This window comes from Volvox carteri (assembly GCF_000143455.1).
Source record: "Volvox carteri f. nagariensis unplaced genomic scaffold VOLCAscaffold_14, whole genome shotgun sequence".
In the NCBI taxonomy this organism is placed as follows: Eukaryota; Viridiplantae; Chlorophyta; class Chlorophyceae; order Chlamydomonadales; family Volvocaceae; genus Volvox; species Volvox carteri.
This window is the reverse complement of record NW_003307557.1, coordinates 1833380-1857117: the sequence shown is the minus strand read 5'-3', so window position 1 is coordinate 1857117 and position 23738 is coordinate 1833380. Positions and strand designations below refer to the sequence as shown.

Sequence of the window (23738 nt, the reverse complement as noted above, 5' to 3'; positions counted from 1 at the left end):
GAGGGGGGGAGGTGAATGGCAGGCAAGCAGCTGAAGGAAGGCAGGCGGGTTGGGAAGTCCAGACATTTCCCCGCCGCTGTGGAGGTCGTATGACGGATTCGCACTAAGTTATATAGCCTTGAAACTGATGGATGGTTATCTGATCCTAGATTATGGAGCTGTTCGATCCAAAAGCCATTGGCGAATACCAAGGCTTTGCGAGTTTCATTCCGATAACGGAGTGACTGGTTGGCCATTACAGTGATTTGTCCGCGAATAAGGCGAAAAGGAAAGGCTCCATTTCTTGGCCAAGGCAGTCTTCCTGGTGGTCCTTTCAGACGTATACGTAGCGCCAACCCAGCCAACACAGCTTTGCATGGCTTAATCTTTGCGGCACATGGTTTTGAACCACAAAAGAACAGAGCGCCAAGATGAGACATATGCCTTTTCCTCGTGGCTTTTTTTTCCAATGCCGCCACATCAGCTGGTTAACATTGGTTAGCGGTTGTGGTTGCGGCTATCGGCCCGCCAGACGTCACGTCACGGCGCGTCAAAGGCGTCCTGGACCATTACGCAGTGGACCGCCATTTCACCTCTCACATCTCCGGCTCAGACTTTCGCAACCAAGGTCACCTTTTTACGGTAAAAAAATCCATCTGAGATTACCGAAGCAAGTTTCCTTCACAGCATTGCACCCTGATATACTCTTTCAGGTGCTCTTCGCCAATATAAAAAGTCAGAGCATCTAGTTTTCTTCTGTCTCGCTGTCTTTCCGCCGCCGAAAGATAACCGCGCGTCGCTGTCGTTTTGGCGCCTAAATCAAGGCTGCCCTGTGTCGTAACCTGCGCGAAGTGGCCGCAGTAACTGTTCCTACGTTCATGCGAGCAGCAGCAGCAGCAGCCGCAGCAACAACATGATGAACACCAACCAGCTCCGACTCTGCTCCCCGGCGGCGTCGGCCTCGGCCTTCTACCTTCGATTCTTTCCGGCTTCGAATGCACCTCTGGTCGCCGGCACATACCAGCGCCGCCCGACCAACATCGCAAATAACGACAACAACAAATATACAAATGTAAGGAAGCTCTTCGTTTCCGGTCTTCCCAACTCCGCTCTCGGGAGCCCCATCGGGGACTGCGACATTTATCGTCGTCTAGTAATGCATTCGGTTTTTCTTTTTTCTTTCGCCACGAAATATTACAGGCGAGATTCCATAGCGGTCGCCGGTTGAGGCGTCAAGAGTGGTTGGCACCGGCGGCAACAGCGCCATGGGGCGATGGAAATGAGCTAGAACGACCCGTGGGTCAGTTGGTAGGGCAGATGGCTTATGGAGTTCTGTATTCTAGGACTTTCTGTGAGCATTTGCGCGCACCAGAAACGTTCGGGCCCCTTCGTAAGCACTGCTTATTGTATTTTGGGATGGAGCTCACTTGTTCTGTTGCTGACACTGCAGTTGTTGCCGAAGTACCTTTACAAACTCACCGCCCTTCAAGCAACCCTAGGCCCCTACGGGCCGCACTCCACAACATGAATTATAGGTGAGGAATCACAGCGTTCGGCAGGGCAATCTGCCAGGGGGCCTCCCCCCACCCAGCCGCATGCCGGTCACGGTACGGCGGGGGCGGCCAGCGGCGACAGCGCCTTGCGAGCACCAGACGACTGGCCGGCGGCTGCGGCGGAGGCGCTGGTTTCGGGGCCGCTCCGCCAGCCGCTCTCCGGCGGCACCAAGTCAGCGGCGGAACGGATGCCGTACGCGGCTTCGGAGGGGGTGAGTGACTGTGTGTGCGTCCCTGCCTAGGGATGTTAGATAAGGCGGATCTACTGTCTCCATGTCTTAGGTTAAGGAAAAGGGAAAGCGAAATGAAAAGTGCTGTGTGGAGGATTCGGAGGGAGAGGGGGTCCAACACGCAGGCGCAGCTGTTGGATGGTGGGTGGTGGGCTGCTGACTCATTGCCGCCCAATCTCATTCTGTCGTACCGTGTCGTATCTGACTTTTCTTTGCCGCCCTTGAGCTTTGCAACCCTACAGCTGCAGTACAACCCTACCCAGCACGCTATGCAGGGATCCCTGGGCCCCGGACCCCGCTGCTATCTCTGCTACCAACAAAATCAAAACATGAATTCGCCCCAACGGTTTAGGCAACCGCTTAGACACGGAGTCCCGGAAGACACCGCATTACCTTTTGACTGTCTCCCGTCGCTTCGGATCGCTGTGAACTTCCGTACAGTTTGAAGGTGAGGAAGGGACTACCTGCACAACCGCAGTCGCTGCCGCAGGCGGTGGAAGTGATCCCGGCATGTACGACAGGCAGAGCATCTCCCGCAGCGACATCGGCGCCACCTCAGGCGCCACAGATGACTGGACGGACAGGGCAGCGGAGGCCGCCGTACAGTACGGCGGCGGAGGCTCCGCCGCCGGTGCTGCACAGCCGGGGCCGGCGTCGTCGAGCAACGATTCAGCAGCGGTGGCGGCGGCACATCGAGCGCAATCGGCTTCTTATGGCGCCGTGGACAAGACCCTTGACGCCGCCGCCACCGTGGCAGCCAAAGCGTCGTACATCGGCATAGCGACGGGAGGTAAGGCTGCGGCTGCGGCCGCTGAGGCGACGCATGCTGTCGGCGACGCCGCAGGGGCCGCAGCGGAGCGGGTGGTAGGTACGGCACAACGCCTCGGCCGCGCCGCGGCGGATGCGGTTGAGGTGGCGGGCGAGTACGCCTCTTCGGCGGGTCTCCGTGCCGAGGCCGCGCTACAGGGCGTGGAGGCGGAGGCATTAGAGCGTGCACGTCGCATACGGGCGGCGATGCGGGCGAAGGCACACCGTACGGCAGACGGACTGGCGGATGCCGTAATGGCAGTAGAGGGGGAGCACGGCGGGGAGGTGGAGGAGAAGGACGCGGGCGGGGGCTCTGGACGCAGCAACAGCGTCAGCGGGGCGGGCGTCGAGAGCGGGTGTTCGGAGTAGAGCAGCCGTGAGCTTAACTGACTTTGGGGGATGTTTTCCCCAGGGTGGAAAGACAGAGACGGAGGTAGAGGGGGATAGCTCCTACAATGTTGCTTGGGTCGTTATTCTGATGATTCTGAAGCGGTCCTAGGGATTTTTTTCTTAAGGCGATCATCAGAGGTGTAAGGATCTACAAATGGAGTTGACGTTAGTTAATTAGGTGTAGGGTTGAGACTGGATGTAAAGACGTGTACAGAGGAGCCAGGCGGCTTTCGAGCTCCAGGTAGCAGCTGAACGGATGCTTCAAATAATGGATTGCCATTTTTATTAGAGACTCGCTGAGAGGCTTTTATGGAAGGTGCGATGCAGGCTCAGCTTTGGGGATGGGAATTCTTAATTGGATGCTCACTGAATCAAATGCATGACAGAATCATCATTATTGTCACCAAGCTTAGATTGAGCTGGAGACCTCCAGCCAAAGTCTATTTAAACTCTTACAGCAAAAGCGAGAAATCTCTGCGTCCTAAATTATTCTTCTGCGGGTACCGGTCGCAAAGTCATTCGATTAGGGCTCCGAAAGCTTAACTAATGACCCGGGGGTCTCGCTTCGAGAGACACGCAGCCAGGGTGCGCGCTGCCTTTCCCTTTAGCAAAAGGCTCACGCAGGTTCACAAGTCCAAAATTTTTGATTTGTTGGGCTGCATTAATAAGAACCTCGGCCCATGACGCAAGGTTCCCTTAGAGCTGTTTGTTTCGGGGCTGTTCGTTCGTCTGTTGGGCTGACGCTCGTGGCAACTAGCAATTGTCGATCACCCATCTCCAACCAACCCCCGAACCGCTCTCCAAGATTCAAAGCTGCGGCCTGACATCATTGCCGCCAAAGCCACAACACAATATAAGAAGCGCCCGTCTTCACTTAATAATACCCTATTGTCGAACCTGAAAGCGCGCAGCGAGGACATATTTCGGGACCCAACGTCTTGTCTACGAGCGTTCCATTACGCACAGCCTGGTCATACTTGCTTTAAGTCATCACGCAGGAAACCAGGCCCGTCCCGTCGGTCCGGATATTGCCTGCCTGCCTGCCTGCCTGTCTGCCGAACATGTCGACTGCGCTCTGCCATTGCCGCGCTGTCGCTCCGGCCGGCCGTCGCTTCGGCGCCAATGCAACGGCCCGCCAGCGAAACCTCGGCCGCTTCAGCGCCGCTGCACCTCTCCGCCCACGACCGTGGGTTGCGGTTGTTCGAGCTGCCGGGCGTGACGAGGTGAGTTTTATTTTCCTCGTTTAACGAGGGATAGGTTTAGGGACGAAATTTTGAACCGCGAGGGAAATCCTACGTTGACATGATGAAAAAGGTGACGATTGGCTTGACGACCGGCTGAACTTAAAAACCGCTTTGTGGAGAAAGAACGCCCTTTAACTGCCCTCACCGCCCTCCTCATCAACTCTCCTTACCTCCCTTTTCACCTGGCTCAACAGTCTCTGAAGGACAAGGCCGCCGACGCCGCCAGCCGTGCCCGCGATGTGGCCTCTGACGCAGCTGATAAGGTCCGCTCCGCCGCCTCGGCCGCAGGCCACAAGGTCGCGGACGCGGCAGCTGAAGCCAGGGAACGTGTACAGCGCACTGGCGAGGCAGTCGTTGACACCGTCTCCGAAGCGGCCAAGTCCATCCGGGGTGCGGGGGCCCATCGTAAGGTAGAGCAGGCCCAGGACTACATCGAGGACATCTCGCGCGATGCCGCCGTGAGTCGTCCAAGTTATAAGTCTCTTGTGGTTAGGGCCTTCGCATTAATGGTTTGTGCCTGCCGTAACAGCGTCGTTCGCATTGCACAACTCGAATACATGCGCGTGCACCTGGGGACATAGTCTTGGTTGACGTTTTGGGACCTGTTAGTGATGACGTAATGTCCCAGTCTTATAGCACATATTGCCTTTCCGTGAGAGAGCTTGGGAGTGTGTTCCTTGGCACGTGTGTTTTGTGCAGAGGGAGGCCGAGTCCGTGGGTGAAAGGATGGAGGATGCGGCGCGGAGTGCGGGAGCTGCAGCTGCTGATACCGCTGCTGATGCCGCGCGTTCCGTCCATCGCGGCGCACGGTAAGGAAGGCGAGGGAAGCGAAGAACTTTTGCTTGTGTGGATCAGGCTGTTCTGTGTCTCGACACCTCCGTCGTCGGTTCCCTGTCTGACCCCGCTTTAATGCTTTTGCTCAATTATGTCTCGGAACTTAGCATCCTAATTGGTATCGGGTGATGTGCCATGTGTCCGGTACACGTCCAGTACTGTCCAGTACTGTCCAGTCCTGTCCAGTCCAGTACTGTCCAGTCCAGTACTGTCCAGTCCAGTACTGTCCAGTCCAGTACTGTCCAGTCCAGTACTGTCCAGTCCAGTACTGTCCAGTCCAGTACTGTCCAGTCCAGTACTGTACTGTACTGTACTGTCCAGTACTGTACACAACGTTGGTTAAGAGGCGCTGCTGAAAGTGAAGGGAATGGGGGCCGACATGATACCTGGACGTCTTTAATCGTACGACTGTACGACGCTGCGGCGTGTGCTTTCGTGCTGAGGAGAACTCGAGACGCTGCTCACTGGGCCCCACCCTTCTGAACTCGTCCCAGCCCAGAGTTGTTCTGTTCTTTTAAATTCCTACACCATGCAGCGGACCGTCCTGTATCTCATCGTCCTGCAGTCCAGCCAGCTCTACCTCGGCGTGGCCTTACGTAATCTAATGTTTTGTTTGTCACTTGAGTGTGTGTCGTGGTGCAGCCTGCTGACACGTGTTGACCAGTTCTGCATCATTACTCCCATCCCATCCCTGTCCTGCCCGGCTCACTCACTATTGAGCTGCGACTCGTTGCGCTGCCTTGTGTGCACTGCCTTGTGTGCACTGCCTTGTGTGCAGCGACGCCGGCGACGCGATGGGGAAAGTCTCCCGGGACGCGGGCAATGCCGCCGCGGACATGGCTGAGGACGCAAAGAAGGCGGCGGAGAAGGCGCGACGGGAGATTGAGTGAAGAGGACTGCGAGTACGACATGGGTACGAGTACGGGTACGAGCGGCATGATAATGGCGGTGAACGTGGTGGCAACAACCAACAGCATACGTACGGCTTGCCTGAGGATGGCGGATTCGTTCTTCGTTGCTGAAAGGCTAACGGTTGGTGTCCGAGTGTTCGTTGTTTCGGTTGATAGGTAGGCGCCGCTGCGACAGGGGGTTAGGACACACGAGGTTACCGAGCTTTCCTCGACAACAACGAGACCGTAAGGAAGCTGAAGGTTAGCTTTGGAGTTGGCGCATGTGTGGGCGCGTTAGCGAGTTGGAACGGCGAGTGTTTCAAGGCGTTGGGGCAGATGGCCTCTGTTAATAACGGGACTTTCGGTGTCCAACCAAAGACGGGCTCGTCACCAGCTGCGTGTATTGCTCTGGCTCGGCAATGATCAAAATTCTATTCACATTCTAGCCTGCTTGCCTACCTGCCTACCTGCCTATCTGCCTACCTACCTACCTGCCTGCCTGCCTGCCTGCCTCCACGGCAGAGCAGTGCAAGCTCAGCAGCACTTGCAGTCCATTTTGAAAAGAACGGTGCACGCGCACACATCCTGCGAGTCACTACCGTCCGCCTGCTTCGGGTAGCTGGACTGTACCATCGTCATCCACATTGACGGTGTACGCCTGTCACTGGAAGCGCCGTTTGTCCAAGCAGATCGTTAAACACAGCAGCTGTGGATCGGTCTTCCCACGCGGTAGACCCCCCTGGCCAATGGTCCTGCCCCTACAGTTGTTCCGTGTCCGGGTCCACTCGCGGGACCATGAACAGGAAGCGAATGCTGTCTTGAAAATTATTCTTCTCAGCGGGCATGACCCACGAAGTTGCACCGATATCCTGTGTGAATCCTATGCGCCTGAGGCGCAGCCGCAAACCATTAGCGCAATCATCTCCCGATGTGTATGTGTATATGCACACACCGTCATAAGTTTGGAGGGTAAAACGCAACATGTAACGAATGCAGACGCACACGCTGCCCTTCAGGTTAACACCACGCGATCCGCACTGTGAGGTGTCGCTTTCCCGCTGCTGCTATGATTTCGCATGTTTCTCCCCCCGTCGCAAGTACACGCGCCAAGCAGTGGCGAACAAACCACTCACCAGGCCGGAAAGTGCAGAACGGCGACAAACCTTGCGTATCTGCGTGTCCCGAAGTAGGGGCCTTGTGAAGTTTCATCACTACTTGGCTTGACACTGCTACTCAGCAGAATAGCGCACCTCTCAACTGAACGCGCAATGCGCAACAAACTTGTCAACCATGTCGGAGCTATGTGCTGCCAGCACTTTCCTCGCTGCTACCGTACTAATGCTGCCGTACTTCTGCAGCTGCGGCTCAAGGAGGATTTGCTCCGAACTCCGCAGCTCTTCCAGTACACATGCAACGCCGTCGTAAATTGGGAAGGGATTCATACGACATCGTGAAAAACTTACAATACCGCATTGCTGCACAATAGTGGCAAAGGATATAGTACCGGTACTACTTCACATAAAAACCACAGCGCGATGCCTGACCTTGCGCCGGCAGCACGCCTTTTACTGTCCAACCCATCCAGGCAAGAGCGGGGCTCCTACAGCGGAAAATCAATGGTGCCGCGCCCCTTATTCGAATCGCACAGTCCACAGTAATCCGGGCAGGTAAAGCCGGTAAAACCTCTGTCGCGCACTATTATGCAATGGCATCGAAGCACCCTCGCACCACACAAACGCATCAAACGGGCGCCTAGATGCATGACCTGTCCAAGCAGCGTCCAAGCACACTAATTTATTGACGCATATCCCAGCGCAACGAAACGCATCTAGGCCTGATATGCCTCAAGACCTAGACCCCAGACCCACACCGTGAAAGTCTCGGAAAGGTCTTACTCCTCTTTGCTTGTCAGCAATCCGATCCCCTGCTTCCTTCACCCTAGCATGAACAGCACACCTAACACAAGCACGCGCAGCGCATTTTTCAGCGCTCGCTGCCAAACTCAACAGCGCGATTCGTACAGCCTAAGAAATGAACCTTCTCCACAATGTAACGGCCTCTTATTCCACACAGAAGTAGTTTAATGCACGCCGTGTGCTTCACCTTGGTTCGGCGGACGGCTTAGGAATTGGTCTGCCCGGGTGCTGGGGCAACATAACATGCGCTTCACATACATGCCATACACAGACGCTGCCCCCAGGGACCGAACCCCCACTGTATTAGCTGCATGTTGGCAGCGCTGAGGTCGTCCAGGGATCCAACCAGCATCAGGTATCCAGCCAGTAGTCATCAACATGTCAACTACAACCCTGGGCACCGTCCCAGTGCCCACCCTCCCCACACTCACTTTTTCGAAGCAGCACAGCCGCCTCTTTTTGCCTATCTGAACTGCCTTGCACTCCCACCGCACCCGAATGGCTCACACCACCAGGACCTACCTACCTGGTTGGCACCTCACCCGCCAACCACCTAAGCTCATCAGTTGCTCAGCCCACCCGTGCAGTGCAGACAGGCAAAAACTTGCACTCGCACACACTCGCCACTCACTCGCAGTCACCCTCCGCCGCCATCTGTACTGTACATGGGACACAGCTACTTCGTTCGTGCACGTCCAGCAGTATGCTGTACGGCAGAGTCACGGACCACGCCATGTCCCCGTATCGCCTACATGACTTTGTCATTGTATGTATCGTCCGATGGTTGATGTGCGGCGGCTGCAGAACAATTAGGCACGCACCTAGACCACACCGTCCGTCAGCGGTGGAAGAAACGCAACCGGTGACCAGGCCTCCCCCTCCTCCTCCTCCTCCTCCCCCATCTCCACAGGCGAAGCTGCAGCCGCCTTCGAATGCGATGCCATTGCGACGCTGTCGCGCGGCCTCGACGCAGCGGGCCCCGCCGCCGCCGGCATGCCCACCAGCCGCATCACGTAGGCCCTCGCCACGATACGAGTGATGTCCTGGCTGGCCACAACTCCCGGCTCCTGATCAAGCAACTCCAGCTGCCCCAAGTCCATGGTGCCTAATCGGACGCAGCGCTGAACCAGCGGTGCCACTAGCGGCGTCCGAATCTTCGGTGCTGCATCCGCCCAGGCCATGATGGCTCGGAATACATCCAGCTCGCTGGAAACCTGGCAGGGATGAATTCCGCCAGGGGCGCGGTGGGCAGATGTGGGAGATGAGTACAATGGATGCGGAATTCGTGGGCAATAACAGATTCAGGGGAAGATATGCCTGTAAGGGAAAGGTATCAGGGCAGAGGAGGGTGGAGGGGGCCCCCCCTGTTCTCTTGCTGGTCAGCGTCGTTGAGTGTGGCCCAATGCTGCCTAAATTCTCCACATGGCGTCAACTATCCTGATCAACATGGCCGAACCAGCTGCCAGCCACTTACACGCTCAGTTGTGTGTGACACAAGTGCTCATCGCACGTGGGGGGGTTATAGGGCCCCCAGGCACAACCACCACGCTAAGTGCACATATACCTGTAGCGCGTCGGACTGGAGAAGGTTTTGCAGCTGGTCATGCTGCAGGAGCACAAAGCCCGCGTCATCATAGGTCGGGGCGCTGCCGCAAGGTAGGTTGGCCAGGCAAATTTGCTCCGCGGCTTGTCGCAGCGGCGAGATGCCGCACTCGTGCGCAAAGCGGAAGAGGCGGAAGCAGTTGTAGACGGAGAGCGACGCTTGCAGGGCGCCCAGGCAGAGGTGCCGCGCGGCCAGCACATTTTGGACTGTGGAGGCGGCCAGGGAGAGAGTGAGCTGTCGCTCGTCGAGGTCGGATGTGCCAGCGCTGCGCAGTAGTGCGGCTCCGATGCGCTGGAGTGCGAGGCGACCAATATCCGTCACGGGATCAAGATGATGGAATGTTGCGTTGCCAACATCCTGCGTGGATGGGACATTCGCAGTAGTGTGATTATTACAGTTAATAGAACCGAAAATAGCAAGTGACGGTTGACATAGGGTCGCCCTAGTGCAGAAGCTAATCTGCAATCGGGATTCCTCACCTTAGGACAGCATAGAGTGGCTAGCAATAGCATGTCGCTTGTAACTTCATGCGTCTGTGTCGCGCTGGGTTGGTTGAGGTAGCCTGAGGTGGATATGGTTTGCCAAGGGCGCAATGCATTTCATACAGCAAGAGGCGAATAATAGACATGCATAGAAAACCTTTGCGCTCATTGCTGTGTTGGATGCTATTAGCAATGCCGATGTTAACAATGGAGCGTTAACAATGCTGTATCACCTACCTGTCACGGACTCTATGGCCATGAGTCCATCATGATTGCAGTATCGAGCTAGTCCTGAGAGAAGCTCACGAACATCTTGCAGTGCACCGAGGAACGCTAGGACGTGCGAGGTATCCATCCTGTGCAACCGGTTGTTTGTCGCTCACAAATCCTTTTATTTAATGTAATCGTAGTAGTTTTCTCGGCTTTCTCGCAACGGTTATACATGAGCCATCCCATTTATGGCTATAACGCTGTACTCAATACGGATAGTTAGCTGGTGGTTGCACGAGGATCCAAGTTAGCGATTGCAGAATACAGGCGCATTACCCAGCATGTCAAAATGCTGTAAAATTTCAATAAACATGACGAAATTGGGTATTCTGAATTTCACAATACATATTGATATTGCGCACTAGAAATTGCACATGAACGCACACGAGGCTTAGCAAATGGCCCGTGAGCTCGCAACCCTTTTGAGATAGACGCATCTGAAATTCTTGCCTGATGTACCCATGTACGTATGGGTCGCTTATGGTTATCTATTTTCATTCAACAGACATGTAACCGTCATGAATGACCTTTGATTCAAACGCCCAGCCCAGAAATTAACAATGAAGTGGAGCAGAGTGGAGAATGATACATTGCCACAGGCCGGCATTGAAAGGGATTCAAGCGCGTAGAGAGGGTAGGCATGCTCAGGGAGGATTTCCTCAGGTTTCACGTAGTCACGGCAACCTTTGATGCTCTGCTGAGGGACATAACACGAAAGTCGTCCTTACGTGTGCTGATTGCTTACGGCTCTCATGGCACCTGACAATACCCATCGTGGCCACCGCCATTTTTGGCAGTGGAAAGTCAACGGGAAGCGCAATGCGAGTGCATTTCAGCCAACTTTCCAATTCCCAGCTGCGATGACGTATCTTTGCAAACTTCAGCTGGCGTAACTCCGCGCTCAGTAAGGCTACCGCTACCATCTAATCATAGCCTCAGTTTGCATGGACTTCGCACAAAAAGTAAGATGTCGGCCAGTTACCCCACAAGTGTGGCGCGCCCATGCCGTTGGGACGAGATAAGGGTAACCTGTGCGGGCTTTCCTTGCAGTCGATGTAGGTAATGTAGGTGGTGAAATAAGTCAAACTGAACCCTTGAAAGCACAGGTCCCTTATGTTGGTCCATATATCAAAAATTCATGCATTCATAGTAAGGGGACTGACAGCCAGGGTTGCAGAGTGGCAAGCTGGCAGCGCGTAGCCAATTGCAGGACATTGCAGTAGTCAGAGAAACCATGCTTTCAAGCGACTGCATCGCCCATTTTTTTTGCAGGATGCCGCTTGAACGTCAGACCTTTAATAAGGCTAGGCACTCAACCACTGGGAGGGCATACCGAAGCGTGGGATTGTTGGGACCGGTGAAACCCGTGCCTCCTCGAACGCCGTTCACTGGGGCATGGTCAAGGCCCGTCCCAGCGGCAGTGAACCTGTTGGTCTTCCCTTACATTTCCATGACTTCCTCACATGGCTTACAGCCTTCTACGGCTAACACCAGCCTTGACGAAGGGAGTGCGTCCCAGCGGGTCATGACAAGCTTCCCATCCATTCAGGCACCTAAATTCCAATGTACATAAAGTTGCTTGTACATATTTAATTTGCTGCGTAAATCATCAGGCATGGAGTCGTTCGCCAGTGTCAAACGTATCCTTGGCATGACTGTTTCCAGCTACACATACATCACTTATCTCATCATCGAAGATAGTTAAAAGCACAAGGCAAAGCTCAAAAAGAAATTTGGAAGCCTCCAAAAGTTTCGTTCAGAGGCATGAAGGCATTTTGGTACGGCACCCTGGAGCAATGGAAGTGGCAAAAGAGCCGCAGAAGAAAGACGTGGTCCTCTCTCCCTTTGGAACCTCGAAAAATGACGAAGAAGCGGCGAAATCGGGGTCGCGCCAAGCACGGCCGTGGCCATGTGAACCGTGTGCGCTGCGAGTCTAGCGGCGCAATGGTGCCAAAGGACAAGGCCATCAAGCGCTACATTGTGCGCAACATTGTGGATGCGTCAGCCCTCCGTGATATGCAGGAGGCTTGCGTTATCGACAGTGAGTGAAGAGCTCAGACTTTCATATCACCAGGAGGATCGTCGTTCATATGCACTGTAGAGGTTCGTTGCTCCCAAAGCTGCTAGGATTATCCTTTCACATATATTGCAAAATCTAGCAACTCATCAAGTAAAGGCAATGCCAGTTGTTACTGAGTGGGCGCCGTCATTTCTCTTTTCCCTATGCAAATCCTTCCCGACGCAGACTACGCTCTGCCAAAGATTTACCGCAAGGTCTATTACAGCATTAGTGCGGCTATTCACAGCCGCGTAGTGCGCGTACGTAGTGCCAAGGACCGCCGGAACCGCGAGCCGCCTCGCCGGTTCCCCAACAGGGAGCAGAAGAAGGATTAAGCGGCTTGGAACAATTGCTGGAGCATCAGCAGAGCAGGAAGCAGCAGCATCGAAGAGGACCTGCCGGAGTGCTGCTGGTCGGCTCCCTGTGCCAGCGTCTTAACGTGGTCGCGGCCATTTTTGCGGCCCCGAACGGATGCGCTTGAGCTCCTGCTGCTCGTAGCAGCTGTCTGGGCTGTGTAAGTCTCACGCTTCAATCTTTGTGCTCTCAGTATCTCCCATCCGGCATACACAAGACACCAATACCAAGCAGCACGCAGCTCCGAGATTGCACCAGCGGATGCGTCTTGTGGGTGTTTTTAATTGCTTGGTTAGGCAAGGTTCAAGAGGCATCGGCTTGGAAAGGTTAGAAAATGCTAAGGGAAATCTTTTCCACGGAGTTCTTGAGGGATGCATTTACGCTGGGCATAGAGGTGTATCACATCAGGGGTCACCACATTTTTAGGTTCAATGGGACTTCCAAATCAACAAGAGATCTGGGGGGATCACGAAGGCAACTAAAAAACGTAGTCTACCATTTAGGACCAGAAACAATGCAAGTCAAGGTAAGGGCTGTCGCAGAGATGCCACAAAACTTGTGACCAAACTCGCAGTACCGAATGTGTGGTTGAGGATGTACGTCATAGGAGAATTGGAAAGCCCCTAGCGTTTCCCCTAGCGTTGGCCGACTGGACCAACAGGTGTATGCTCCTGAGGTTTCCTATGTAGGCGGGAGTTCGTGCCGCCAATGTATATAACCCTCCTGGTTTCCGCCAAGCCTGTAAACCACGTGCGAACAGGCTAACTAAATAAGCGAACCAGTTTCCAGCCGCGTTCTGGGTTGACCGTTATCAGATGCCCCACCCACAGTTGGGGACTGCTTGACAAACGTGAACTTGAAGTGCGTTTGATGTCGGGACACGTCCTCGGTGCTAATCGTAGTTGTAATGAGCAGAACAACAAGCCAGAAAGGTGCGATACGCGGTTGTTAGGTGCTGCAATGGGGCTTTATCTGTGCCAGGTCCGCTTTAATACGCTGTGTACGACCGTGCTTTGCATGCACCCGTACCAAGACATGACACAGAGCGAAATAGACCCTTAAGAAAGCATATACTTTCATCATTACTTTCTTGCTCGCTAATGTTGAAATCCTGATTACTGCTAAGAGTTCTCCGTTTTAAGTCTTTCATTTGCAATTCGTCAAAACGCTGCACTTTGCACCTTTACGCGAAGTTTGGATTGTTGTAAGCAACGAACGACAATTTATTATTCACCTGTAAAGCTAGGGACCCCCAACGATGAGTGACGACAGCGAGGAGTTCCAGTCAGGAAGCGAGATGGACGAGGATAGCGAAGCAGAGTACATGGAGGAGGATGACGATGAAGATTATGGCTTTGCTGGTGCTGAGGAGGTTGCATCTGTGCCCAAGGTAAAGCATAAGAACGTTAGCGTTTGGGTCGTGGTAAGGATCTAGGTGTTCACTTTGACACCAATGCCCTGACATCTCGCATGCGTTTTATCATTTTACAAAGCACTTGTGCATGGCAGGTGCCTTACAAAGTTCTGCCGAAAGAGGAGCTTCAAAAGCAGCGAAAGAGGGCCCTGCACGAAGTGATGAGCGTGCTGGAAGTTCCCGAAGATGTAGCTATGCGTGTTTTACGAAAATATAAGTGGTGAGATTGGTTTGCTTCGTGTCTGTGTGCAGCATGGCGAAACCCTCTTACCTTCTTCCGCGCTGGTACGCGAACAGGGACGTCAGCCGCGTACAGGAAGAATGGTTTTCAAAGTATGAGCAGGTTCGGCAATCGCTGGGGCTGGTCGATGAGGAGCCGACGCCGTCGGGGCGCGAAGAGGTGCGGTCGCGTCTGTACGTAATCACCCCAGACTTGACTTTAAGGACGTGCGGAAGCTCCGGATTGGGGAAGACGCGTCGGGGAGCCCCGGGAATGCAGTATTGCAGCATGGCAGCTTGAGTTTGGTGCCTTCGTGGTCCTTGGTGTTGGTGCCTGGGGTAGATGTACCAGGAGAACTTCACCTGGAGCTTACGATTATCATTACAAGTCGAGAAAAGCATCAATGTGTATGAGCCATGGCGGATTTTCGCAGACGAACACAAACGTGATGACATACACCAATGGTATGCATCGTCCGTCAGGCACGGGCATGCGCGCGTGTTCTTGGTGTTTCTGGGCCACATGCACTGGCGTGAGCCACGAGGCGAGCAACGCCCACAGTTTGGTACCGTCGGCAATGCATACGGAGGACATCAGTACCCACTGATTTCTCTTGCATATCTTCATGGCACTCCACTGATTTCTCTTGCATATCTTCATGGCACGGTGTAACCCTCGCAGGAGCGTTGCCTAATTTGCTTTGATAGCTATCCCTTGCATGAAATGCGGTCAGCTGCATGCAAGCACTATTTTTGCAAGGAGTGCTGGCGGGGCTACATTTCGAACGCGCTTTCCTCGGGACCGGCCTGCCTGGACCTACGCTGCCCGTCCACGGAGTGCAAGGGGAAAGCTTGCGTAAGTAGGCGGGGCGGGGCTGAGAGATGGACCTGAATCTTCCGTTAAGAGGCAGTTGCTGCAGGGCTGCTTCACCACTGGTGTTACAAGTCATGTTTAGGTGGAGGAAGTACATGTTCCCTACTTGCATATGGCTGTGAAGAGCCTCCCATGCAAGGGCAGCTTGCACTGGTCTGGTCCGATTTTTGGCGCTTCCGTGGCTACCTGCTGTCTGCTACCTGCGCCGTATGCATCACTCAGGCGCGCGGCACCGCGTGTACCATGTGTATGCCGGTTGGGTCTCCAATGTGGAGTCCCTTGGTAGATCCGGGGCTGATACTGGTCTTGCAGATAACGTACCCACAGCCTTACGGTTCCATGGTTCACTGGCTTAGCGTGGCGTGTGGACGACATCTATCACTCACGCAATAACGCCACATCATATCCTTACACGTATACGCCGAAACGCGGTCTGTCAGGTGCCTTCATGCCTGATAATGGAGCTGGCGAGCCCGGACGATAAAGCCAAATACGCCTCTTACATGATCAGGTCGTATGTGGAGGATAACAACGCGATGTCTTGGTGCACAGGCAAGGTAGGATAGGCCACAGGGCGCTGCTACTGCAGTTGGGTGCCAATACTGTGCCCTTCGCGCTACGCGCACGTCATATTTACTGTATGGCTCCTTATCCTGGAACTGGAGGTCGTGTTTATTCGGAGCAAAAGAGGCTTTTGCTCCCTTGATTTATTGAACTGCCTTGTATGCGTTTGCCGTGCACATGTGTGTGTTGTCGATCAGAGGTTGCCTGTTGGCGTTGCCTGTAGAACTGCGAGAACGCTATCGAGTGCCTTGTCGACCGAGCTCCCGGCGAGCCACTGGATGTCCTGTGTACCTGCTCAGCAACCTTTTGCTTTAACTGCAAGGAGGAAGCGCACCGGCCGGTGAGTGTATTACCTGCGCAGGGCAGCTGGGTTGTGCCTTAGCTGCTTTCTTAGGATCCCTTCTTATAACCCTAGCATTACCAAATTTTTGTAAATGTCCTGGTCTAGTGTGATGGTAGACCCCATGATAGGTGTTGTCCATACCCATGCCCTAAACCGTTGCTCCCTGGTCTTAACCAATCCAAGGTGTCATGCGAGACCGTGACCAAGTGGCTGACCAAGAACAGTGCAGAAAGCGAAAACATGAATTGGATCCTCGCAAACACCAAGCCGTGCCCCAAATGCAGCCGGCCCATAGAAAAGAACCAGGTATGAGGATACAGGGTGCGTCGGGGGGGGGGGAAGGGAACGCATTAGATAACAGGGCTTTCTGTGACATATTCACGTGGAGCATGAATCGTGGCTTGTGCAGATCACTTTTCTCGTTATGTGCGTGTGGAATGCCGTGTATTTTCCCCGCATCATACAGCTCTCGCATTGTGCCTTGGATGACGCTACTGTTGCCCCTCCTCGCGTGCCCTCATTGGTCTCTCACCTTGTTCATTGGAATGCTGTTGCCTGATAGGGCTGCATGCATATGACGTGCAGCCAGTGCCGGTTCGAGTTCTGCTGGCTGTGCCAAGGCGACTGGAAGGAGCACGGCGAGCGGACGGGAGGCTTCTACGCGTGCAACCGGTAAGTCCAGCTAGCAAGGAGGGGCCTGCGTAGCTCCACAAACACAACAAACAAGCCGTATTGTCCGAGAACCCTTAGTATGCTGTCGCGGTGCCAGGAGGCCGCTTCAGGAGGCGCTTGCACAGTTTTTTGCTGAGTAGCCATCCTTCATGGAAATGCAGTGCGGAAAAGCTGGTTGCCTAGGCCCAAATACGTGTGCACAAGTACCTCTTTTCCTGAGCGCCGTGCAAAGCAGCGTGGCAATGTCTTACATCGCTTTATGACACTTATGTTCATAGTGTCCTATGCAAGCAGCCGGAAACAAGGTAGACTTGGGATATGAATAGCTCGAGCAGGAATCGTGGATTTGCAAATCCATGTAGCTTTAGGGCCGCGCACAAAGCTGTGGGGGTCCTCTTGGATCTAGGAAAACAAACAGTATCAAACGCTGTCAGATGCCAGGATTGCGGCTCTGTCCGTGGCATTATAGGACTGGATAAATAGGCTATGGTGTGGCTGCTCGATCCCGGTTTTCTGCTTCTTCCCTCGTACCAGGTTCGAGACTGCCAAGAAACGAGGCGACTATGACGATGAATCTAGACGCCGTGAGAACGCGAAGGCGTCCCTTGAGCGGTACATGCACTACTTTGAGCGGTTTGACGCGCACTCCAAAGCGCGGGAGAAGGTGCGAAATGACTTACCATGGCGAAAGGCTGCATGGTTTCAGGCAGCCAAATACCAGCTGTGTGGCTAAGAGCCTAGGCACAGAGCAAGTACAGTGTGACGGCTGGGAACTGCCTCTAAATGGCATGTGGGCTCCTGGGGGTTAGCTGATGCCTGACTTGGCTGAAAATCTTCACCTTGATTCCAGGCGCGCACCGACGCCAGCAAGGTCTCGAAGGAGTGGCTTGATCATTTGGCGGATATCACCAAGACGCCTACCTCGCAGCTGAAGTTCATCAACGAGGCCTGGAACCAGGTGAAACGGCGAATACTTATGGGTACCGTACCTTGGGCACCCTGCCTAGCCTGCATCCTGTGAATAATCATGAGGCCGTGGTGCGTCCTGTTCTTGTGAAGCCTCGCTTGCAGCGGTTTTAGCCTGTACTCCTTCCTTTTGACCGCAGATTGTGGAGTGCCGCCGGCAATTGAAGTGGACGTATGCCTACGGGTACTATGCATTTGAAAACGCGGACAAGGACGCCGAGAACGCGCGCCATAAAACGTTCTTCGAATTCCTGCAGGTGTGGGGTAATGAGGGAATGAACATTTCACGGGATGTGCTACTACAAACCAAGATGCCATACGGCGTGTATATGGGAAGATGTATGGCTGAGATCCGAGCAGCTCCTCAGCCCTGTATGTCAACTTGGGCTTTGAAAGCGGCTGTCGGAGCTCCGACAGTAGGCACCTTTTACCCTCAGTACACTCGCGCTCACGCCACTCAGTAACAGAGTGGTCGGGTTAGGTGTTATAACGTATCAGCCCGGTGAGGTCCCATCATGGGTAAGGATTGTGACTTACTGTCCGCGTTGTGCAGGGTGACGCCGAGCGCTCGCTGGAGCGGCTGCACGAGGCGGCGGAAAAGGACCTGGGCACGCATGTGCAGAAGGCACGCAACCAGCTGGACGGTGGCTTCGACGTCGAGTTGTTCCAGAATTTTCGCAAAAACCTAATCGGTGAGTCTTGAGGTTAGGCATACAACATGGCTACGTGTACGGCGCCATTGGGGAAACCTGTTGGTATTCTAGGTGTTTCAAAGCCACGTTTGAAAAACTTGACATTTGGGGTGCTTCGACGCCCTGTGGCTTGTGGGCGCCCAGTGGCCGTGCATGGTGATGGCTTTGCGCGTTGCGGATTACGGATGAACAAATTGCGTCGACGCCCGGTGGCTTCTGGATGATTACTGCGCACCATGCATCGCGCTGCCGTCGTTACTCTCTTTAACTGCAGATGTTTACGCGTGACCTAAGCTACCACCACACGGTGTGCAATTTGCGGCATGTGTTGCAGGGCTTACGGATGTAACCGCGGGCTTCTTCGATAAGCTAGTGAAACAGCTCGAGAAAGGCTTTGGCAGCATGGAAGCCGACTATGCGGGGCAGGTGGGACTGGGGATGTTATTTTGTTGATGCGGCATGTAGCTGACAATGCTTAAGGATCGGTCTATGTTCGAACGCGCATGGACGTTCGCAAAACCGCCTGTACCGTGCTATGCCAATTTTAGATGTTGCGTTCTTCAGAAGAATGAATGGCGATGGTACTGCTTTGTGCCCATTTCATACTTCCTTTCGTCATCATATCTTTGTCCAGATGGACGATTACGGGGGTCCAAGCACATCGGGCGACCTGGGCGACAACGGGAAAGCGGGGACATCGTCGGCCGCGGGCAAGGGTCGCCGCGCGAAGAAGGCACGCGCGGAGGACGAATGGGAGGCGGTAAGTCCGGCGACGCCTCCGCTGGGGCTGAATCGATGGTGTTTTATGACAAGCCGATTGGGTTAATGCTGCACCGTATTCGCTAATAATTCCGCTTCTCGGTAACTGTAACACCCCTTCCCAAGCAGTGAGACTTCTGAATTGCAGGTATGTGATCCCGAGTATTGGATCGTGAGCCCGCTTCGCCTGAACGCACGTTTTCAGCTGCAACTGAGAATGCAACCCCTCCCTGTTCATTGCCTTTGCTGCAGTTGCTTCAGGAGCAGGGCTTCTGGACGTGCACCAAGTGCACTGTGAACAACGACGACGTGACTGCCAAGATTTGCGCTACGTGCGGGGCGCCGCGGCCTGGGCCAGGCGGATTGCTGGCAGGGAACTCCCGTCGCTAGCCCTGCTTGGTTGGCTCGCCACATGCGTCCTCCATTGTGCTGCATCGAGGACAGCTCGCCTAGGACGGTCTCTGGCCATCTGTGCGCTGTGACTACGCGCGGATGAGTGCCTCATTCCGTGCTTGGCTGACACCGGACGGAACAGAGCACGTGCTATTCCCTGACATCGGACGGAACCGGGCATGCGCTGGTCCGATAGAGTGGAACGGAAACTGGGTGCATTCTGCAGGTTGCGTATTAACATAGCTAAGCGCACACGGATAACGATTCTTAGTTCTGCCTTACAAATACTGTATCATTTTCCGTTTCCTGCACATTCGCAGTTGCTGTTGTGTGAGAAACATGTCACGTTCCGTTGGGCGCTGTGCTCCGTTCACAGACCTTGGATTGCGGTGGTGCGCATGCGGGTATGCAATGGTGGAGACCTGTGTGGATTGTATTTTGGATGGCCGTGCAAACAGGTCATCACGTGGGGATGGTCTGGCCCCGAAAGTGTTCGTTCAATTCATGATGAAACTTCCAGGTTCAGGAGGTAGAATGTTTGCATTCATTGCATTTAAGTTCAGTCAAGACGGAGATCCCCGATCGAACGTGTGCTCAGTGAGCACAAACAGCAGGGAACAGGGAGGAAGATCATGTCGTGTGTTTAGAAAACGAAGCCCTTAGTGTTCTCGGGGATTATTGTGCACTGAGGGGGAGAAATAGGGGCCTGAAAATCAGGCTTAGGACGACAAACGAGTGAGCAGGGTTTGCTACTATCCAGCCCGTATCTGTCCGCCAGGGGTGGTTCTCGGCGCCCGGCGGTCATGGAAAGCCGTTTCATTGTTGGTGGGCCTTATACCGGCGACATGTGAACTACCATGTGCACCGCTCTTCGCACCCACCGGGGATTTCATAGGCATCAAACCCAACGCAGGCCGGGTCGTCTACACTCTTAACATGCGTGTTGAGCAACTGAACAGTCGGACAATGAGTAGACCGCATACAATCTTAATCTCACCTTTATCTGCATCCCAACACTTCAGGAGTCGAAAAGTACAAGGCTGGGGTCGTGGGATGTTACAGCTGCCTTTTGGAAAGGCAGATACTTTTACACGCATCTCCTGGCCGGTTTGTCATTCCATGGCTGAGTTTAAAACAACGGTAAGGTTGAAGCCTGCGTTATTTTCCTTGCATTATGTGCAGTGCGATATCACGGTCAAACGAAACTCATTAGGGCTGCTTCAGCGCTAACAGGACGGGATCTGGAGCAATGCACAGCCAAGTTTTAGCGTTCCACATCTTGAGAGGGAAAAATGAGTTGCAGGCAAACTCCGGTATTGGCTCGCACACAGAACGGTGAGATTTCAAACATAGGCTAAAGATTGTTACCTGGAACAATTATACAAATATAACTGTGTCTACAAGCACAAACGAAACGTGCTTTTTATAGGGCGGTGAGTGGGTGACCGGTGAGTTCATGACTGCCGTAGAATTACATTTTGAATGTCCGATGCAGCCGTTTCCCCATCTTGACCAGTTGGAAAGATAACTCTCATTGTAGCTAATGTTTTGCCTCTATGAGCATGCAAAGACGTGGAGCGTGCGAAATAGAGTATAGTCTGGGTCACAAAATCAATTCCTACTTGTCACATCAGGCTAAAGGGCCGAATGGTTCATAGATATAGCGATGAACATATTTAAGGAGCTTGAAAAAGGGAGTTTACCTAGCCTAAAGCGTGCCATTTCGCTGTATCCAAACTCAGTGAACGCCAAGAACCCGGTACGTAGCTGGAGGTGTACCATACGGACTTCGTTTACGCAAAAGCTTATTCCGTATCGACATGGACGCCGTCATTTCGCGGCGGACGCTTTCGGACTGTCCTGTTGACCAAGGCCTGCAAGCCTGCGGCAGCCCTATGCCGTATGCTGAGCGCACGTGCCTAACATATGTCACACTATTTCACGGTGTTCTAGGCGGGTGCTACACCATTGCACATTGCTGCTGGGCACGGACAAGTAGCATTCGTGAAGGAGCTCTTAGTGCACGGCGCACAGTATGACACCGCCGACAACCAGGGGAATATCCCCCTCCACGTGGCTGCCGAACAGGTCGGTTGTGAGGGTTCCCAATGACCGGCCATGCTCCTAAACAGGTGGGGTAGGCGGGCCACCGCATTAAACTGCCAGCCCTCCCTTGTCCGGGCTACTTGTAGGGCTACGAGGAAACTGTTGGCGAGTTGCTAGCAGGTCGAAAGACGACAGCAAAAGCAAAGAATAAGGTGCGCTGTCAAGGGTTTCTGTGGGCACACCGCATGGAAGATACATGTGGAAATCTCACTCCACGTTTCCTTCATTCATTCAGGAAGGGCAAACCCCCCTGCATTTGGCGGTGGCTGGAGGCCACAAGGCAGTTGTGCTGAGACTGCTCGAGGCAAACAATCGAACGGACGTTAAGGACAAGGTATGTGTGCGCTTGGGGGTAAACTAGGCCCTATTTACAATATTGGACAATACAGTATTGTTAATAGGGTCTAGTTTACCCTCGGAACCCCAACGTTTTGCAGGTCACGTGCTTGCACTACCTCGCCATGCACGATTGGCAACCAGAGCCCTTGGCGCGGTCCAAATCCCGCCAGTGTATCAGCTTTTATGGTAGTGTACATTATGGGCTCGTGCACTGGCGCAGGGATTTTACTTGCCAACCGACATATCGTTGCGCAGGCGGGCAACACGCCGCTGTCATTGGCTGAAGGCGAGGAGATGAGGCAAATTCTAACTGGTGGCAGGGCAAGTGGCACTGAAGCTAGCATAAGCCAGCGAGGCGGATTCACCGCTCGAGGAACTGACGGAGCGGCAGGTCAACCACGTGGAACGTCAGCTGGTGGGGCGGCCGCTCCACTTGCGCCTAATAGCAGCCGGATTTCGATTGCTTCGGCATCGTCGGTAGCTGGCAGCGATGGTGGTGCAGCGACTGGCACACCATCCACGCCGCGCTTAGGAGGCACTGCGCCGCAAACCGTCGCGCGCGCACCGCAAACCGTGGTCGCCGGGACATCAGGGCTGTCCGCAGGGGGCCGCACACCACCTCCAGCTAGCAACCCGTCCGGTAGCCTTACAAGCCGCTTGCCACGCAATGTCCCGAGCCCAGCCGTCAGCGGGGGGGGCGTTAGTACCGCCGCGGCCAATGTTTCAGCTACTGTTATCCAGCTGCAGCAGCAAAAATACGACACGGCTATTCAGTCCCTGAAGGATGGTCTACGAGCCGCGACGGTAAGATTCCGGGTCTGTGACGTGCTAACCTCGGCCTTTTTAGCAATTCTGTCCAATCCAACCGATACATAAGGAGACTGAAAGGCTGGTTTGAAGGACGTGCAAACTCCAACGGCCAGTGCAACATGTCTCGGGCTGTCGGTGCGCCCTCCTGGTGCCGAAGATTCTCTGTTTCTACGGAGGAGACGCCCGCCATAAGCATTTCCGCCATCTGCTCTCTGCACACAGGAGCGTTTGGGCGCACTGGACACTTGCACAGCAGCGCAGCTAGAATGCGCGGGCCAGGTCGAGAGGGTTCTTGAGACATGCGGGAATCATGGACGAGCAATCTCAGACTTGGAGACGCGCATAGCCTTCCAGGAGGAGCGAGGACGCGATGCGCGGGTCCGGCTTGAGCGGCTTGAGGAGGGCGAACGGGACCGGCAGGTCAGTGGCAGGATATGAGGTAGAGCCGCAGAGCCGTTCCGAAGTCAATAGGTTTGGATAACATGCCGCAGTGGTGCTTTCACTGGACAGGACGGCCATGCTTAAGTTTTAACGATTTATGAACGCCCGCCTTTCACTGTCTTCTCATATGAGGGATTGCAGGAATCCGTCAAGCGCCTGACGGACGACCACCGCAGCTTGAGCGGGCAAGTCCAAAGGCTTGCGGACAAGGTCGCTGCCAACAGCAGCGCTCAGGCGCAACGATTAGCGTCGTCGGGAGAACTTGGCAGGTACGGCTCAGGATTGGACCTAGACATGCACTTAGGACGGCTTTACAAAGGCCATCTGGTCTGGCCGCATGATCACGATGATGACCTATACCCACCTCACCTTTTAAACATAATGAGAGGACGGAGGAGGCAAACATTGTGGCATGAGGGTGGCGGCCAATGAAATTTGAGGGGGCTTGCCGCCATTTGCAACAGCCTACCCGAGTGGGGCCCTGTAGCATTAGCTGGGGAACGGGTCTGTCCTACACTGACCCACGATCCTTTGG

At 54.3% G+C, this 23738-nt stretch overlaps 5 protein-coding genes across 5 annotated transcripts; 4 read left to right on the top strand and 1 right to left on the bottom strand.

The window, feature by feature from the left end:
- Nucleotides 1–892: 892 nt before the first annotated feature.
- Nucleotides 893–2938, top strand: VOLCADRAFT_89925 (uncharacterized protein; the record flags this gene model as incomplete). Its single annotated transcript, XM_002949508.1, has 4 exons — nucleotides 893–1051; nucleotides 1571–1744; nucleotides 2204–2210; nucleotides 2253–2938. The coding sequence occupies 4 exons, from the start codon at nucleotides 893–895 to the stop codon at nucleotides 2936–2938; spliced, it is 1026 nt and encodes a 341-aa protein (XP_002949554.1).
- A 1082-nt stretch (nucleotides 2939–4020) lies between these two features.
- VOLCADRAFT_89924 (uncharacterized protein) lies at nucleotides 4021–5927 on the top strand (the record flags this gene model as incomplete). The annotated part of the gene is made up of 4 exons (XM_002949507.1): nucleotides 4021–4182; nucleotides 4398–4661; nucleotides 4903–5012; nucleotides 5816–5927. The coding sequence occupies 4 exons, from the start codon at nucleotides 4021–4023 to the stop codon at nucleotides 5925–5927; spliced, it is 648 nt and encodes a 215-aa protein (XP_002949553.1).
- A 2737-nt stretch (nucleotides 5928–8664) lies between these two features.
- On the bottom strand, nucleotides 8665–10283 carry VOLCADRAFT_89923 (uncharacterized protein; the record flags this gene model as incomplete). The annotated part of the gene is made up of 4 exons (XM_002949406.1): nucleotides 8665–9057; nucleotides 9408–9803; nucleotides 9926–10008; nucleotides 10166–10283. The coding sequence occupies 4 exons, from the start codon at nucleotides 10281–10283 to the stop codon at nucleotides 8665–8667; spliced, it is 990 nt and encodes a 329-aa protein (XP_002949452.1).
- A 1775-nt stretch (nucleotides 10284–12058) lies between these two features.
- Nucleotides 12059–13198, top strand: rps26 (component of cytosolic 80S ribosome and 40S small subunit; the record flags this gene model as incomplete). The annotated part of the gene is made up of 2 exons (XM_002949506.1): nucleotides 12059–12239; nucleotides 12444–13198. The coding sequence occupies 2 exons, from the start codon at nucleotides 12059–12061 to the stop codon at nucleotides 12590–12592; spliced, it is 330 nt and encodes a 109-aa protein (XP_002949552.1). The 3' UTR covers nucleotides 12593–13198.
- An 883-nt stretch (nucleotides 13199–14081) lies between these two features.
- Nucleotides 14082–18808, top strand: VOLCADRAFT_59371 (uncharacterized protein; the record flags this gene model as incomplete). Its single annotated transcript, XM_002949505.1, has 12 exons — nucleotides 14082–14245; nucleotides 14323–14425; nucleotides 14930–15100; nucleotides 15559–15675; nucleotides 15906–16022; nucleotides 16209–16331; nucleotides 16588–16697; nucleotides 17232–17361; nucleotides 17548–17655; nucleotides 17804–17920; nucleotides 18217–18355; nucleotides 18690–18808. The coding sequence occupies 12 exons, from the start codon at nucleotides 14082–14084 to the stop codon at nucleotides 18806–18808; spliced, it is 1518 nt and encodes a 505-aa protein (XP_002949551.1).
- Between the last annotated feature and the right edge of the window lie 4930 nt (nucleotides 18809–23738).